Raw genomic sequence first — 15941 nt, forward strand, 5'->3', positions numbered from 1 at the left:
TTATGAAACTGTACCAATTACTATACACAATTAATGAGACTGAACCCAATAATTATGCACTATTTATGAAACATGACCAAGAACTAAGCATTATTTCTAAAAGTGAATAAAGAACTAAGCACTATTTATGAAACTGGACCAATAAATAGTGTAGTATCGTTCAGTTTCATAAATAGTGTTCAATTTTATAAACAATGTCTATGATGAACACACAGGTCTCGCGCGTAAGGTTTTTACAAACAGGACCTGTTGTTGAGATGTGTACCACAAAAATAGTTTTGCTGGATTTTTAACATATTTTGATGATATGGACAAAGTGAGATGCGAGTTTGATTTTTAGGGGATTAAGTAACAAAATTTAAGTATCAGGCTCAAGTTGAGTTTTATAGGTAGATGTAAATTAAGGCTTAATCGTTCACAATACAATGATGGACAATCATTACAATAATTGTTTGCACCCTTTTTTAATGCCGGTTTTAATTATTGCATTATGAATTATTGAAGCCTTGTAATTTTGAATTACAGGATTATACCGTATATAATTACAAGTTGCCACTTATATGCTATGCATGAAAGGGATTTGGGATTTTACTCCAAAAACCAAAATGCTGAAAAACAAAATCAAAACATAAGAGAATTTTACAAGTAAATCCGGATAATTCCCCGTTATTGAATCTAACTATGAAATTTATGAGATTTTACTCACATGACGGAGCTACAGTTACACCAAAAAAGTTACGAGAAAACGAGAAATTTGGCTTAGAGCAGTTGTTTGAAAAAAAAAGCACCACAATATATACATTGAGTTGAGATAATTTAACACCCTGAAGCTGTCTAATAAAATCAATTACAGTGAAATGCTAAAGTAAAATTGGAGGAAGCTTCTTGTGCACGTTAAGGCCGTGGCCGGTTAACAAGGCAAACTGAAATCACAACGGACGTTACTACCCTAAATTTACTACATTTGATCCCTTGCTACACACTACCTGACCAATGGATCTGTATAATCTTGAGAGAAACTTGTCGGTCTATGAACCGGTATGAAGCATATGGGACGTATATGTTCAAGTCTGGCGATCTATTTACAGTGCCAGAAGTCTGACGGTTAATGAGAGACGCATGTCTAAGCAAGAAAGAAGAAAATAATTAGAACAAGCTCCGTCAGAAGAAGTCATCAAAAGCCCCCTCCTTCTCGTTTTCAGATCCTGCAATGTATCATCGAGGGAAAAATGAAAACGTAAAACACTGAAACACAACTCACAAGTCATAAACATATTGAATTGTGGCGATTTAATCTCGCCATAGAAACATTACATGTTTTGTATGATATAGGACCACTGTCTTTGGTGAAATCACATACAAAGTGGGGGACCAGTTGCAAACTTACTTAGAATATTGATGGTTGTTCTGAATTAAAAAGTACCTACATATGACCAGAAAACCAAAATACATATAACTAAACTAACCTGAAACTTCTCCGCCTGAAACGTCCTGAACTATAAGCTGGATAGAACTGGGGCCGGTAGAAGAAAAGTTAACTGAACTTGTAGCTGGAGCTGGAAAAGTGAAATCTGAGTCGGTGGATGAATAATCAGAGTTACTGGAAATGCTATCAAACCCTTCGTGTCTAACCAAAGGTCCTGAAGTTGTTGAACTTGACTTGGATGCTGTAGATAATATTGTTTTCAGCTCGGAAACTTGGTTTGACATGCAATATATCATCCTGAAACACACTAGATTATATTTAGTATTAGTCAAATGAATTTATGAGCAGCTTTACAAACATCAGAATGATTGCAAGTTGTCATATATGCACAAATCTAAACAAATTAGAAGCAAAATTCCCGTCACTGAAATGCTGTCTCTGGTGCTTTCCAGCTTATTGCATCATGTACCCAAAGAAAAAAAAAATCTTGATTAATGGTCAAAAGAAATTTATATTGGGAATCTCATTACAGTGATTCTGAATTGAATTACTCTTTTTTTTTTTTTTTTGTCAAAAAGAAAAACCTATAGCACGCTTGAAAAAATAGGATTTCAAAGTCCTAACACATAGAAACTATATTTGATTCCTATTTTTGTGAAGAAACTAGACCAGCACATACACAAGATGAATGAGAACAGAAATACTGATGAGTATAATTCGTACTACCTGTTCAAAGATTCCTGAAGTTGAAGAACTATTCTTTCAGTTTCCTCTAACTTTCTACGTCCTTCCTCACTTGATACCCGAGCTTCTACGTATCTCCTTTCACACTCATTGGCTCTTTGTTTTTCAGCTTGCAACATGACCTATGTGAAAACAGACAGGAGTATCAAATTGTAGATGCTGTAATTCCGAAGCCAGTTTAAAATGACAACAATAATGGAATAAATAGAATGGTAATTCTCTTATTTATACGTTCAATATCATTACCTTCAGACTTTCAACTTCTGCAGTAAGAATTTTAACTCTTTCAGCGTTTTGATCAGGACTTGAAAGATCTTCGGTTATAGAGCATGCATCTTCAATTTCTACCTGTGCAACCTGACTTTTAGACAATGCATCTATTTCAAACCCTCTGCTTACATTAGTAAGCAGGGAGGACTCTGCATTTGTTGCCTCTTCAACCTTTTCTTTTTCCAAGTCAGTCTGCAAACATAATCTAAGCTTCAGTAAAAAGTAAAAACACTTAAAAAAGCACTACCTTGCATAATGCTCCTGATTTTGTACAAGGTATAATACTCGTCTGTAGAAAATAGATTTCATCATGAGAATTTAGAAGTAAAGATACTTTGTGCCGCATTATTGTAAGTGCCATCCATTGATTTCAGCACTTTAACGAAAAGCACCTGGTACTGTTCACTTTAATGAAAAACCACATTTTTACACTAAAAAATCAATCTTGGTACTATTCACTTTATCCTTTATTTTGTCCTTGTCATTAAAACTCAAAGTTTTCAAGCCCTTTTCATTAGTTTTCCTTATTTAATAATAGGGCACGCTTTCGTAATTTCTATCAGTGAAACCTGATAATAAGGCAACAAATCTGTTGCATCAACTTTGCTTACATTAGCTTGCACGGAGGGCTCCAACTTCGGTGTTTCTGCTATTTTTGTCTCCAAATCAGTCTGTACAAATGGGCAAAATCCAGTTAACGAACTTGAAAGTACAATAGTTGTCTGTAAAAAGGATAGTTCCATTACAAGAATTTAAAAGTGAAGATATTTAGTGCCACATTAACCGTAGCATAAATGTTTAACATTCAAATGCGAAGCATGATTTCTTAACAAGAGCTTAGAAGTAAGAAATTTGGTGCTGCATTATTGATACTTCTTTAAGTTTCTTATTACCTGAACAATAACTTTAGGCTTAGATTGGGCTCTACATCTAAAAACATCACGAGCAGCCATTGCACGTAAACCTGTCTGTAGACAAGTGAGAAGAATTTAATTTTGAGATTTTCTCCGGGTGTTTCACATATCCTTAGAGAATGTGAAAAGAAACCAAATACGTAAAATTAGAGAAACAGGAAACTAGGCCACCTGAATAATAACTGCCGCATTAATTCTACATCTAAAAACATCACGAGCAGCCATTGCCCGTAAACCTGTCTGTAGACAATTGAGGAGAATTTAATTTTGAGATTTTCTCTAGGTGTTTCACAATGTGAAAAGCAACCAAATATGTAATATAGAGAAACAGGAACTAGGTCAACTGAATAATAACTGCCGCATTAATTCTACATCTAAAATCATAACGAGCAGCCATTGCCCGTAAACCTGTCTGTAAGAGAAAGGAGAACAAAGTTGAGAGTCTTTCCTCACCAGGCGTTAAGACACTTTGTTTAAAATAGTGAAAAGCAACAAACTATGTATATTGTATATAGCAAGTTACCCATACAGGAAGCTGGATAATCACCTGAATAATAATTGCCGCATTAACCCTATATCTAAATTCATCACGGGCAGCCACTGCCCTTACACCTGCCTGTAAGATAGTCGAAGCGAACTTGATTCTGAGATAGTCTTTTCTTGCCAGGCGTTTACGGGCAGTCTTCTGAATTTTAACTGCGGAAATCTCCCGCTTCTTGAGCTTGAATAACTTGCGAACCAGTTCTCCTGAATCATAAACAACGAAATACTTGTAAAATATTGTACATATAAAACTAGCGAGTATATGCAGATAATTGCAAGGGTATTTAGTATATAGTGGATAAGTGCACTAACTGCTAGGGTAATGCAATTCTACATAAATTCAGGAGGATCAAATCTACTAAAAGTTTTCAGGATTTTGCCTTAAAAAAGAAAAAAAAAAAGAAAAAGGAACATCTCAAGAAAATGGCTATCTCTTCTTTTTATGCACTCACCTTTACAAAATGATTGTACACAAATAGAAGCCTCCCGTGTAGAAACATACTTTTTACGAGTTATACGAGTCCTGCCCCGCGTTTGAATCACCTTAGATGAGTCGCCAAGTAAGAGTATTCTCTTTGCATCTAGCTCAGCCATCTGACCAGCTCTTAGGAAAACCTTTGTTTTCCCTATCTGCACAAAAAAATACGTAAATAAAGCTTAGTTGAATATATAAAGATATCTTGCAACTAAATGACGCAATCTTTGATTTTAAGGTGATTTCACACTGGCTCTATAAATAAGTCATGATCAAACTCTGGGGGAAACTTTTCATTATTTACAAAGGTATCTTGTGTCTTGAATTTCTATCAGTCCCATTTTCTTTCCTCCCCTCCTTATTCCCTCTTCTCTCTGTTTTCAGCTATTTCAATTGGGTTCTGCATCATAGCTATCCAATCAATAATAGTCATAGGATAGGAGCTTCCTACTATATGATAGTTGTGGTGAACCACCACGGAAAATCCAAGTATATCTGGAGTTCCATAATTTTCTGTTGTGAACTTGTCGTGTGATTGTAAATGTAATAGTGATTGATAAGCACTAATGTTCTTATTACCTGATAACCTCTAAGGCCCATCTTCACCAAAATCTTTTCACAGGCTTCATTTTCAGGACAACTGATCATATAGGCATTAAGTTCAGAAATGGGAACATAACCAAAATACCAGTGAAATAGCAGAAAAGATACCAATGAGATTGAAGATGAAAATGTGAAGAAAAAAAAATTAAAAATGAAAGCGTAAGTTGGAACTTACTCCATTTTTAAAACTTCTGGGGCCAGGACACGGAATCGACTTAAAAATTCAGAAAAACTCCTGTAAGTAGGGTATCCAGCACATTTTATTCGGACAGCCTCTAAAACACCCTATGCAAATGACAAAGTATTAAGGCCACCAATTCATTATAAGTCGTAGTATACACACAGTTCACATTATACTTACACCAGAACGTAGCTGTTGCATGACATTATCATTCTCAAATACAGCGGGCTTTAAAACATTATTCGGCTTTATACATCTTATGTAATGGGGTTCTGTAGAATTTAGTATTTCCATCAATTGTTGGAGTTGTAGCTGCATCAAAATGGTCAGAAAATTAAGTTTCACCTCTGTGAATTAAATCATCTCATGACACATGAAAAAACATGAGTAACTGCTTTTCCAGTATTTTGTATGGTATAATCCAAAACAACAATACTCATTCTTTCCAAGACCACAATTGTAGGCAGACGGCCTGAATAGAAGATACCTTAAAACGAGAACTGATGGATGAAAACTTGGAAGATTTGGCCACCTCCTCAGTAAGTGGAGGGAAAAGGCCTGCTACAAAAGAACATGTCGATGCACTCAACAAATCTCGATGTTCAGGAACAATATAGTCTTTATTTTTGTCAAGAAATTGATCAGACTGATATTGTACCTGAAAAAAAAAGTGCAAAAAGAAAAGACAGTTCAGTGGAAACCACATTACAAAAGATAGATTTCAGTGCAAAATACAGGAACCAAGGCCACTTCTCCTGCATAATGAACAATGGTGAAATCTGAGCGGGTCAGTTTTGGCTTGATGAAGCGTTTGTGATCTTTGAATGTCTGATACAGCTTTGTTGAAAATGTTTCATGAGTTGATTTTGGAAACATACTGCAACGCGAAAATGTTGTCCAAGAAAAATGTGATTAGAAATATAGATGAACTGAAAACTTCAGTGCCATCCAACACAATAATGTTCAATTTCAGTGAAGAAAGTGGAGATCCTGTGCATGTGTGTGCCATCCAACCTAATATGAAGTATCTGAGCAGGAATCTCTGTTCACGTGTGTGCAATTTCAGTGAAGAAAGTGGAGATTTTCTATCTTAACTTCACCTAATATGAAGTATCTGAGCAAGAACCATTTTGTAGCAAGTGTGTGTGTGCATGTAACTGCAGTCAAGAATGAAGAGATGTTCATACCAAGCTTCATCAAGCAGAGCAATAATCCCCCCTTTCTTCTGCAGAAACGAAATCAACTAGTGATGAGTGTATGGGTGTATGGCAGCTAATTCAGTATACTACTCATAAGTTAACTGCTGGACGAACAAATCAGAAATACACTAAAATAAAACCAAGAGAGTAAATTCAATGTACCATTCAGAAACACATGCAAAATTTTTACCAATTATTATCATGGCGTGGAAAGACATTTGGGGTTCTAAAATAAGGGTTGCAACAACAAACATGATGTCCCATAGACATGGCCGTTCACAATGATACACTCTAATATCATGAATGATGCAGCACAGGAAAGGGACAAGTCTTCATTTTTAAAGGGGAGAGAGAGAGAGAGAGAGAGAGAGAGAGAGAGAGAGAGTAAAAAGAAGACCTGTTCAATGAGATCAAGGACATCTTTATTATCAACAAATTCTATGTAGCTCCAATCGATTTCCTCTTTAGTGTATTCCTCTTGTTGCGTCTTGAATACATGCTGAATCAAATCATACCACTTAGATTATATATTAAAAACAAGTTACTTAAAACTGAAGTTTTCAAGTATGACTAACCTCATACCTTGTTGAAATGTTGTTGCAGCTTTTCATTAGTGTAATTAATACAGAACTGCTCAAAACTGCATTAATGAGACATAATAAGTTAGGAGTGAAAATACTCAGTGAGAGTCTAGGTAAATTTAATTTCATCTCCTCAGTTTTTTATTATCTATAACTGAGTGAATTTGGATTCAGCAATATATGGACGATTTCCCAAGTACCTTAGTGCAGGTCAGAAGTTCAAGTCACCTGATGCTAGGTAGTGTCAGGTCTTCTTATGTGTACCAAATATAGATCAGAAAGTTTTTGTTTTTTTTACATGCACAGAACATAATCAGGCTGAAACATTTTCTGTATTCAACCATTACCTGTTAGTTTTGAAGCTTTCAAAACCATATATATCAAGAACCCCAATCAGACATTTGGAGTTAGGGTCCTGTCCAATTGAGAAATTGATCTTATCCACCAACCTGAAGATAAAAAAGTAAATAATAAATAAATAGATAAAACCAATATTGTTAGATGCTTCATTTCCACAGTAATCATTTGAGTGAGAATGATTCAGAAGCTAGCATCTTACCAGTCAAACAAACGAGAATATATAGTCTTGGCCAATCCATCCCTGCTAACTGTTGCGCCATGGGGATCAAGACTTTTTTTAATAATTTCTTCTGGAGTAACCATTACACGCTTACACAGTGCATCTTCCAGAGCCCGAGGATTACACCTGTAATACGAATAAGACAGAACAAAACTGCACTGTGATTGACACAAAAAAAGAAAAAGAAAAAGGAATTGTGTCCATAGCAAAGCTCGAGACACACATGAGAAGTTCTGCTGTCATTTGAAGATGAAAAAGGGATTCGTCATTTTTCAGAACAGATGAGTCATTATCTCCCCCATTGGCAAAATCAATATTCCCAAGATGAAGAATTGCAGCTACAACTCTGAAAATAGCCTCCTGGGAGAGAGAGAGAGAGAGAGAGAGAGAGAGAGAGAGAGAGAGAGAGAGAGAGAATTATTCCCAGAAGTTCTGTATAAAGATGCTTAACTTAGCAGTAAACAAATGTTAGGTTCAAATCAAAAGAACATACCTGTTCTACTGCATTTATTCCAACAACATCCATGGCTCTCCGAGTGGAGAGATAATTGTGCTGATCACTTGTGCCATCAAGTTCATAGCAATTTGATTGATTAAGATAGTGATACAACTTAGGTTCTCCCAACTTATATTTCTCTATTTCCTGATAAGATTAAAATCTGTTAACGGAAAATTTTGGAAATATCATATATATGCACTAAAGTAGAAAATTGAGCGATCTACCTGAGGCGGTGCAGCACAGAGGAGGTAAAAACAGTGATAGTTACGCTCTGAATCCGAAATCTGGCAAACACGAGATCTCTCTAAGAGATATGTTCTAATGGCTGCCCCTGATATTCTACCACATTTATCAAATTGAATCTCGACAAATTTCCCAAAGCGGCTTCACCAATATTTTCAAGAGAACAAAAGTTAGTTACAGACTACGAAAGTTTCACTGTTGTACAGTTCCAAATAGATCATGTTGCCAAATAATCACCCCCCCACCCAATAAAAAGAAAAATAAAGAAGAAGAAGAAGAAGAAGAAGAAGGGTTTTATGAATTTCAATGTATTTTTTTCCACCAGGAATCTCATCACAAACAAACTGCAACCCTGGTTTTTTGAGTGTACATGCAAACCAGTATTATTCTCTACTCTTGACATAAATATACACTGAATGCCCATGAACCTAAAACGTAAAAGTATATCAAAAGTCATGCGGAGCCTACAAATGTACTAACAGCAGAAACAACTCAAAATACTAAAGCATTTAAAAATTTCTCACCTGGAATTGTTATTCCTAACAGTCTTAGCGTTACCAAATGCTTCAAGAACTGGATTTGACTGCACCATGTCAGTTACAACCAAAACAAATTAGAATGGTACAAGTGGAAACAATAAAATGAATATTACCCAGTTGAGAAAATAAATAAAAGATTGGCACTTAACATCATTTTGTTTAGTGATGGGAAAGGATAGTTATGCAAGGCTTCAGATCTCACTTTACTCACTAAAAACGTTAGATACCAAAATACACAGCTTACTTCTAAAACTTTTTGTTCAACAGTCCGCCCTTCAGCTGCAGCATTACCACCCAAATAGGCAAGGTAGCGCATAAGCATTTTAGTTGTTTCGGTCTTACCAGCTCCGCTTTCCCCACTAACCAGAATCGAGTTTCCTTTTCCCTCCTTAATCATTTCCCTGATCACATTTGGGAAATTCACTTAAGTAACTGCATCATCATTTAAGGATAAAGAGTAGGATGCAAAAGAAACACAGTTAACCTGTATGCAGCATCGGCTATTGCAAAAACATGAGGCCTCAGTTCTCCATATGGTACTCCATTATACCGTTCCATCATATCAGCATCATACAGATGTGAGAGACTTTGGAAAGGATTGATGGCGATGAGAATGTTTCCAGTGTAAGTCTGCCATGATGTCAAAGTATTATAACAGAGACGCCCATAGCTGCAGTGATTAATCACTTTCTTCACCAGGATGTACATTAATTAACACAAAACAGAAGATGAGAAAAATCTTACATAAATTTCATTTATCTCATATCTAGTTGCCAAATTGTGAAGCACTCCGGGTTCATGCAAGTATGATAGCTTAGTCATGTCATCAACTCCACCAGGAGGAGTTTCTGTATCCTTTGGATATATTTTTGACAGCTTTGCAACAACCTGGACAACACAAAGTAGGTCGACTTAACAGAATAACAAATTGGCCTTTCAGTACAGCTGCATCTATGTGATATTTTGGCACATAACTCATGGAGTCTCTTTTTATAAGGAAACTAATGACTGAAAAATAGAACAGAAGCTTCTTATAAGAGATTTTTTTAGTCTGTCCCAAAATGACATCAGAACTGCATGTTTTGCTGCAAAAAACTCAAAAAAAAAAAGGATATGCCTATGAAATCTTCCAAGAGAATATAACAGCAGGTTCGGTCTCTTCTTAAATAACATCTTGATATTTCTAAGCAGAAACTAGAATGATGCATAAAACTCCTGCCTGAAGTTGGGTTAACAAACACATACAAAATCTTATCGTGCTCCAAAAATACAAAAATAAAAAAAAATCACATTAAGAACTGCTCCATCTTTGCCTAATGAACCAAACACATACAAAATCATATAAATACCAATGATGATTCAGCACCCAAAATCCTTGAAAATGAAACTAGCAAATAATAGATTACCTTACTCCCACCACTAGTTTGAATCTCAGCGTCATCTCCCTTAATGTTTAGTACTTCTCCGTCAATCCAAACTGGGTTTTCAACCCAAATATGAGAACCAACAACAATGGTCACTGGCTTGGCCTGCAGCAGTTAAAAGTTTTTACCACATAATCAGTTCATCTCCCTTTTCACATTTTGTTAGCACAGTATGTACCACAATAGTCAGTTTACGCCTTCAGTAGGTAATAGTAGGTAATAAGCACATCGGATTACTGACCACGAAAAAAAAACTTATGGGATCTCATAATTTATCCCCCTAAGTTTTCAATCTAAGATAATTACAATGATATCCCTTTGCATCCAAGTTTGAATCCACCTCCCGTATTTTAGAGCAGTTCAAAATATCGTCTTTTCGGAAAAATTATGATGATCCCATTTTCCACATACTACTGAAGCAGCATTCATCATCAAATTACATTTTCATGGGAAATTCACAAATAGAAACCAGAAATGTAAAACAAAGTTTCGAAATTAAAAATACCATTACGATTGATTCTCAACGAGAAACCCAGAAACGCAGATACCCTTCTTCACAAGAATCAAAACCCATCAAGATTTCAGCGATTCGGGTCCCATTTTCTCGTAAAAAATCGGAGATTTTTATAGTGGAAACGAAAAAAACTTGCAGAAGTTGCTTACTCTTTGCTTTTCTTCCCTTTGTCCTTCGTTGGTTTGGGGTTGCGTTGTTCGTGTCGTTTGGTTTGTGGAAGTGGCAGTCTTCGCACTTCCCACATTTTCGCCATTCTTGTGGCTCCCTCTCACTCCCTTCGCGCCATACTCTCACTCTTTCTTCACAAGAAAGAGACGACCGCTGTTAAATTCGTTGGTTTTTTATTGGGCCCAAATAATGGGTCCAATGGCTTGGACAATGAATTTTGTATTGGGTCCAAACTCTGCTCAATCTCAAATCACTTTAGAGAGACTAGAAGCTCGTTTATTAGTGTTTTTAAAATGATTGAAAATATTTAAAAAAAAATATTTATGGTTCCTAAAAGTATTTTAAGTGTGTTTTTTTCAAGATTCACTTGTATTTTTACTAATGTTTAATTCTAAAAATATTTTCACCAAATCGCTTGCAGTCATTTTAAAGTACTTCCGAACAAGTCATAGATTGTGACTCTTTTGTGATTCTTGTTGGTTTGTGCTCTTGACAAAGAAAATTAGAAGAAAACTTGATGTTTGTTGCAGAAGAATTTGAACCACATTATTGTAAGTTCATTTTGAGGCTTAATCCACTTCTCCACATCTTATAGTAGATAATATCGTTTTTAAAAAAAAAGTGACACTCCCCATCAATTCTTTTCGAACTCATATTTTTAATATTTTATTATATTGTATAAAAATTAACTTTAAACTCTGTAAAAAAATCCATGAAAAAACCCCTTAGCTAAGTAACCCCATCCCTTCCGGATAAAATGGAGGGAGTTATCAACCGCCAATCCACGTGTTGCTCAACTGTAGCCTTTTGGACATTCTGCACAAGCTGCATGTCCAAACAAACTGAGATTAAAAAAAAAAAAAAGGTAAAAAGATCAACGCCCAATCGGAACCCGAAGAGGAAGAAATGACCCGATTTCCACCTCCATCTCCTCCTCCTTCTTCTTCCTCTTCGCTATTGATTCCGACCGACGAATCCCTAACCCTAATTCCCGGCCTCCCAAACGACGTCTCTGCGTTGATCCTCTCCTTCATCCCCTTCTCCCACCAGGCCCGTCTCCGACCCACCTGCAAATCATGGAGGCTCTTCCTCTCCTCCAAAACCCTAATCGCCCTCCGCCAGACCCACCACCGCAGCAACCTCTCCCACCTCCTCTGCGTCTTCCCCCAGGACCCCTCCGTCGCCGCCCCTTTCCTCTTCGATCCCCGAACCCTAGCCTGGTGCCCCCTCCCGCCCATGCCCTGCAACCCCCACGTCTACGGACTCTGCAACTTCACCTCCCTCTCCATTGGGCCCCATCTCTACGTCATCGGCGGCTCGCTCTTCGACACTCGTTCGTTTCCGATCGACCGCCCCTCGCCGTCCTCCGCGGTCTTCCGATTTGACTTCAGCACTTCCTCGTGGAGCTTCCTCGCTCCTATGCTCACGCCGCGCGGAAGTTTCGCCTGCGCCGCGGTTCCAAATTCGGGAGAGATTCTCGTCGCTGGCGGCGGCTCCCGGCACACTCTGTTCAGCGCGGCTGGAAGCCGAATGAGCTCAGTCGAGCGGTATGACATTGGTAGAAATGAATGGGTTGCAATGGACGGGTTGCCAGGTTTTCGGGCTGGGTGCGCGGGGTTCTTTGTTGGGGATGGCGAGGAGAGGGAGTTCTGGGTTATGGGTGGGTACGGCGAGTCCAGAACAATATCAGGGGTTTTTCCGGTGGACGAGCATTACAGAGACGCTGTGGTAATGGAATTGAAGAATGGGAATGGTGGTTGCAGGTGGCGAGAGGTTGGAGAGATGTGGGAAGCAGGGGAGAGGATGAGACTGGGCAAAACTGTTGTCGTGGAAGATGGCGATGATCGCAGTCGACCTGCTGTTTTCATGCTTGATCGGAATGTTATATTCAGGTAGTTTTTCCATTATCTTTAGCTTTTGTGTGTTTTGTGTTTAAGCTCGGTCTTGAAGTAACATTGCTTGTTCTGTTCTGCTAGTGACAATCCAATGTTAGTGTCAGCATTAAATATCTATACAAAGCTTCAAGTTCAAGTGTTTTAGGGTATCTTTATTGGATCGGTTTGAATTGGATGTCAATTGAGTTTAGTTTAGTGGGTAACAGTTGGTTTTTGATGTACTATGTGTGATCTAGATAGGGAATACTTGGTGGTGCCTCATGTTGTGGTGTATCGATGCGTATTACATTTTCTTAGACCTCACTGGGTGTTGAATTTATCTTTGTTGGTTAATGGAATTTTGACCGTGAGGTATGCCAAAAACTTTTCTTTTGGATTTCCGTATCGGGAATATAGGGTTTGAAATGCTAGTGTTACTAGATCTTGCAACCGTAACTCGGGGAGGGACGGAAATCAGCGTGCAAAGTTGCTCAGAGCAAGTACCTACCTGGGACATTCCTGAAGAAGTTTGTTGTAAATGGGGTGACGAAATCAGGGTATAAGAATTTGGATTGAGTGTGGCCATTGTTTCCTTGCACCATGGGCAAACATGTTTTGTATGTGTAAGTGTGTGAGAGAGAGTCAGACAGAGAGAGATCTGACTGAAGGTATCAACATTTTATTTGGTTATGGATCCTAAAGTATCAACATTTTATTTTGTAAGAAGATCCGAGCTATGTGGCTTTCTGGAAGTCGTCAGGTGGCTTGATCGTATGTGATATATGATTCCACTTTAATACTGTGTTTGCATTTTTCCGGAAAGAAACAACCAAGGGAGGGGCTGGTTTCGAACTCATTCTGTTTTGGCATGATTTTGTTTGTGTTTACACTTTTTCAGTTTCAATGTTATCTCTATTTTTCACCACAAGGAGAATGCAGAAGACAGAGCCCGAAATCTTCGTGTTTTCATTTATATTGAACTACGAAAAACTTATTATGTGACTTAATTTGGATGGTTATGGCAATTTAAATTTATGACTTAAATGGCACAGGTTCTACCGGGACACAATGCTGTGATGTTTTAGTTTACTTTTCTATTTGATTGATTGTGGTTTACACAAGTGAAAATCTTGTTTAATCATTCTAAAGTAATATATTAAAAATGTTGAGAGATTGTTACTGAAAAAAAATGTTGAGAGATGCATGGTTTTCTGGGACTATCAGTAGTTTAGTACAGGTAATTCTCTTATGGGATCACATTCTTTTAATTTCACTTTTGTGACTGCTTATTGATGTCTTTTTGTGTGTATGCATTATGTGCTTTGAATTTCTTCCTCATTATTAATTTGATCTTTGAGTGATCATTTTATTGAAGTTTTTGCTTATGTTGCTTCCACATAATAGTTAAAGTATTCCTGTCTACTGCACTGCAGATACGACATGGCTTCAAACCGTTGGCGTAAGGAATCACGTCTACCAAGACAGGTCCCATGCGACTCAGAATTTGGATTCGTTGTATTGGATGGAGAGTTGCATGTAATAACCCTTTTGAAGGCAGTTGAACCAGCAGAAATCCGCAGGTCACGACTGCGTAAGAGAGCAGGAACACTTTACATCCAAATCTACCATCCAAAGAAGAAGACATGGAGATCTCTCATAACAAAGTCACCTTTCAATTACGGCTTGGATTTCAATACTGCAGTTATGAGCACCATTCGCCTGTGAATCTCGATTCTTATTGCTTGTACTTGTGTTGATAATTGTACCGATTGATGTGCAGCGCTGTCTATATTGGTTCTTTGGGGTCATTGCTGCTAGTATATTTGTATAGTCTTGAATGTACAGCAGACCGAAATAAGTACCTTATCTCGTAGTGAAGTGGTCATTAGTTAAGGTTGAATACATTTGGGTTTCATATATTTGTATATTTTTGTCCAGAGAACATATATATTTATATATGTATACCAAGACGTGTTATATAGTTTGTTGCTTGTGCACTAATCAATCTTTCCGCGTTTAGTGTTACATCAACAGTTGATCTGTTTATTATTATTTCCAAGTCCGGCTCTTGGTTTGTAGATTCGTTGAGTATTTACTCCATACGTACTTTACAACCAAGGACCGAAACAGGCTCTCTCATTTCCCCCTCACTGTTGAGAACAGCAAAACGGCTCGTGTTAAAAACTCTTGTCGTTTTCCCAGCAAATGAAGTCTTTTCAGAAGTTCCGACCAGGGAAAACGAAAAAGAATGTAGTGTAAAAGTGAAGCACGGGCAAAAATTGAGACTAAAATGCAGACATTCCAAGTAAAGATCCACGTTTCCACCGCGTTTTAGTTCCAAACTTTGAATGCATAAGGAGTGCGGCTAAAGGAGAAAGTGGCTGGCCGTGAAAAATGGGGGTAATGTATGAGTCAAAACTCAAACCAGATTGCAGCGTTAAACCTCATGTATCGCATGTTTCACCATTTTTCATCTATGACTTCAAACTCGAGAGATATAGGAAATTCAAGTCCTAATATACAATCAGCAAGTCAACCCAAAGTATTTAATTGACATTTGGGTCAAACTTTCATGAGGAAAAGGAGGGAATCTGATGTCTCATTGGAGATACATCCCTTTGTATATATCTGCAACACTCATCATGTTAACATGTTGACATAAGAAAATATATATCAACAACACTCATCGCGTGATTGTAGATGTAAATACATATATCTTGGTTGTAGGTCTTGAGGTGAAGGTATTGCAAGGTCCATAGTAAGTGCAAAGAAGCATATATAGTGGGTTTGGTTTTGATTCTTCTGTTCTGACCCATTCAAATTTTAATGCTTTCCACAGCAGAAAAAGGGCATCTTGATGCATATAAATACCCATATATCTAACCCTCCACATAACACATCCTTCATATTTTTAAGCTAGCTATCGTTGTTTAATATCTACAAGTATAGGATCAATAGATCACCATGAGGTTTCTTAATGTTTTATTCATAGTTACAACAGTTGTATTTCTCATGAGCATGAACTTGCATGAGGCTAGTGCAGGCAGGGTGATGCATGATGAGAAAGAAAACTTGATGAGGATGATGACAACAATGGGCAAGGACACCGTGTTGATGGAGTCTAAGACGAGGGTTGTCAACCATCCTCCTCCCAATGGACCTAG

At 37.5% G+C, this 15941-nt stretch overlaps 2 protein-coding genes across 7 annotated transcripts; one reads left to right on the plus strand and one right to left on the minus strand.

Annotated features, from left to right (window-relative positions):
- Positions 1 to 735: 735 nt before the first annotated feature.
- LOC114824921 (myosin-16-like) lies at positions 736 to 11040 on the minus strand. 6 transcript variants are annotated; one of them, XR_011581500.1, is made up of 29 exons: positions 10885 to 11017; positions 10727 to 10773; positions 10204 to 10326; positions 9542 to 9685; positions 9282 to 9427; positions 9042 to 9198; positions 8783 to 8841; positions 8240 to 8399; positions 8010 to 8159; positions 7740 to 7876; positions 7496 to 7642; positions 7284 to 7385; positions 6938 to 6995; positions 6753 to 6854; positions 6344 to 6381; positions 5907 to 6033; positions 5644 to 5814; positions 5337 to 5468; positions 5151 to 5260; positions 4952 to 5012; positions 4350 to 4527; positions 3902 to 4101; positions 3526 to 3594; positions 3334 to 3408; positions 3052 to 3111; positions 2417 to 2632; positions 2153 to 2292; positions 1467 to 1733; positions 736 to 1205 (listed from the first exon to the last, which is right to left on the minus strand). XR_011581500.1 is itself a non-coding variant. In XM_029102630.2 (29 exons), exons 2-29 carry the CDS (start codon positions 10727 to 10729, stop codon positions 1162 to 1164), a joined length of 3366 nt encoding a protein of 1121 aa, XP_028958463.1. In that variant the 5' UTR covers positions 10730 to 10773; positions 10885 to 11017; the 3' UTR covers positions 736 to 1161. The 6 variants fall into 6 exon arrangements, 4 of the variants coding, with proteins under 4 accessions (XP_028958463.1, XP_070678691.1, XP_070678692.1 ...); XM_029102630.2 differs by having other exon boundaries at positions 1467 to 1723; XM_070822590.1 differs by having other exon boundaries at positions 1467 to 1723; positions 10727 to 10770; positions 10885 to 10999.
- Positions 11041 to 11677: 637 nt separating this feature from the next.
- On the plus strand, positions 11678 to 14758 carry LOC114824922 (F-box/kelch-repeat protein OR23). Its single transcript, XM_029102636.2, has 2 exons — positions 11678 to 12795; positions 14211 to 14758. Exons 1-2 carry the CDS (start codon positions 11810 to 11812, stop codon positions 14500 to 14502), a joined length of 1278 nt encoding a protein of 425 aa, XP_028958469.1. The 5' UTR covers positions 11678 to 11809; the 3' UTR covers positions 14503 to 14758.
- Positions 14759 to 15941: the final 1183 nt, after the last annotated feature.

Source organism: Malus domestica, chromosome 05 (genome assembly GCF_042453785.1).
Source record: "Malus domestica chromosome 05, GDT2T_hap1".
Classification (NCBI taxonomy): domain Eukaryota; kingdom Viridiplantae; phylum Streptophyta; class Magnoliopsida; order Rosales; family Rosaceae; genus Malus; species Malus domestica.

Coding starts and splice junctions, on each gene's coding strand:
- LOC114824921 (XM_029102630.2), bottom strand. Junction 7,643..7,739: donor ATGACAGCAGAACTTCTCAT/GTGTGTCTCGAG, acceptor TTCGTATTACAG/GTGTAATCCTCGGGCTCTGG. Junction 6,855..6,937: donor TGCAACAACATTTCAACAAG/GTATGAGGTTAG, acceptor GATTTGATTCAG/CATGTATTCAAGACGCAACA.
- LOC114824922 (XM_029102636.2), top strand. CDS start 11,810: ATGACCCGATTTCCACCTCCATCTCCTCCTCCTTCTTCTTCCTCTTCG. Junction 12,796..14,210: donor GATCGGAATGTTATATTCAG/GTAGTTTTTCCA, acceptor ACTGCACTGCAG/ATACGACATGGCTTCAAACC.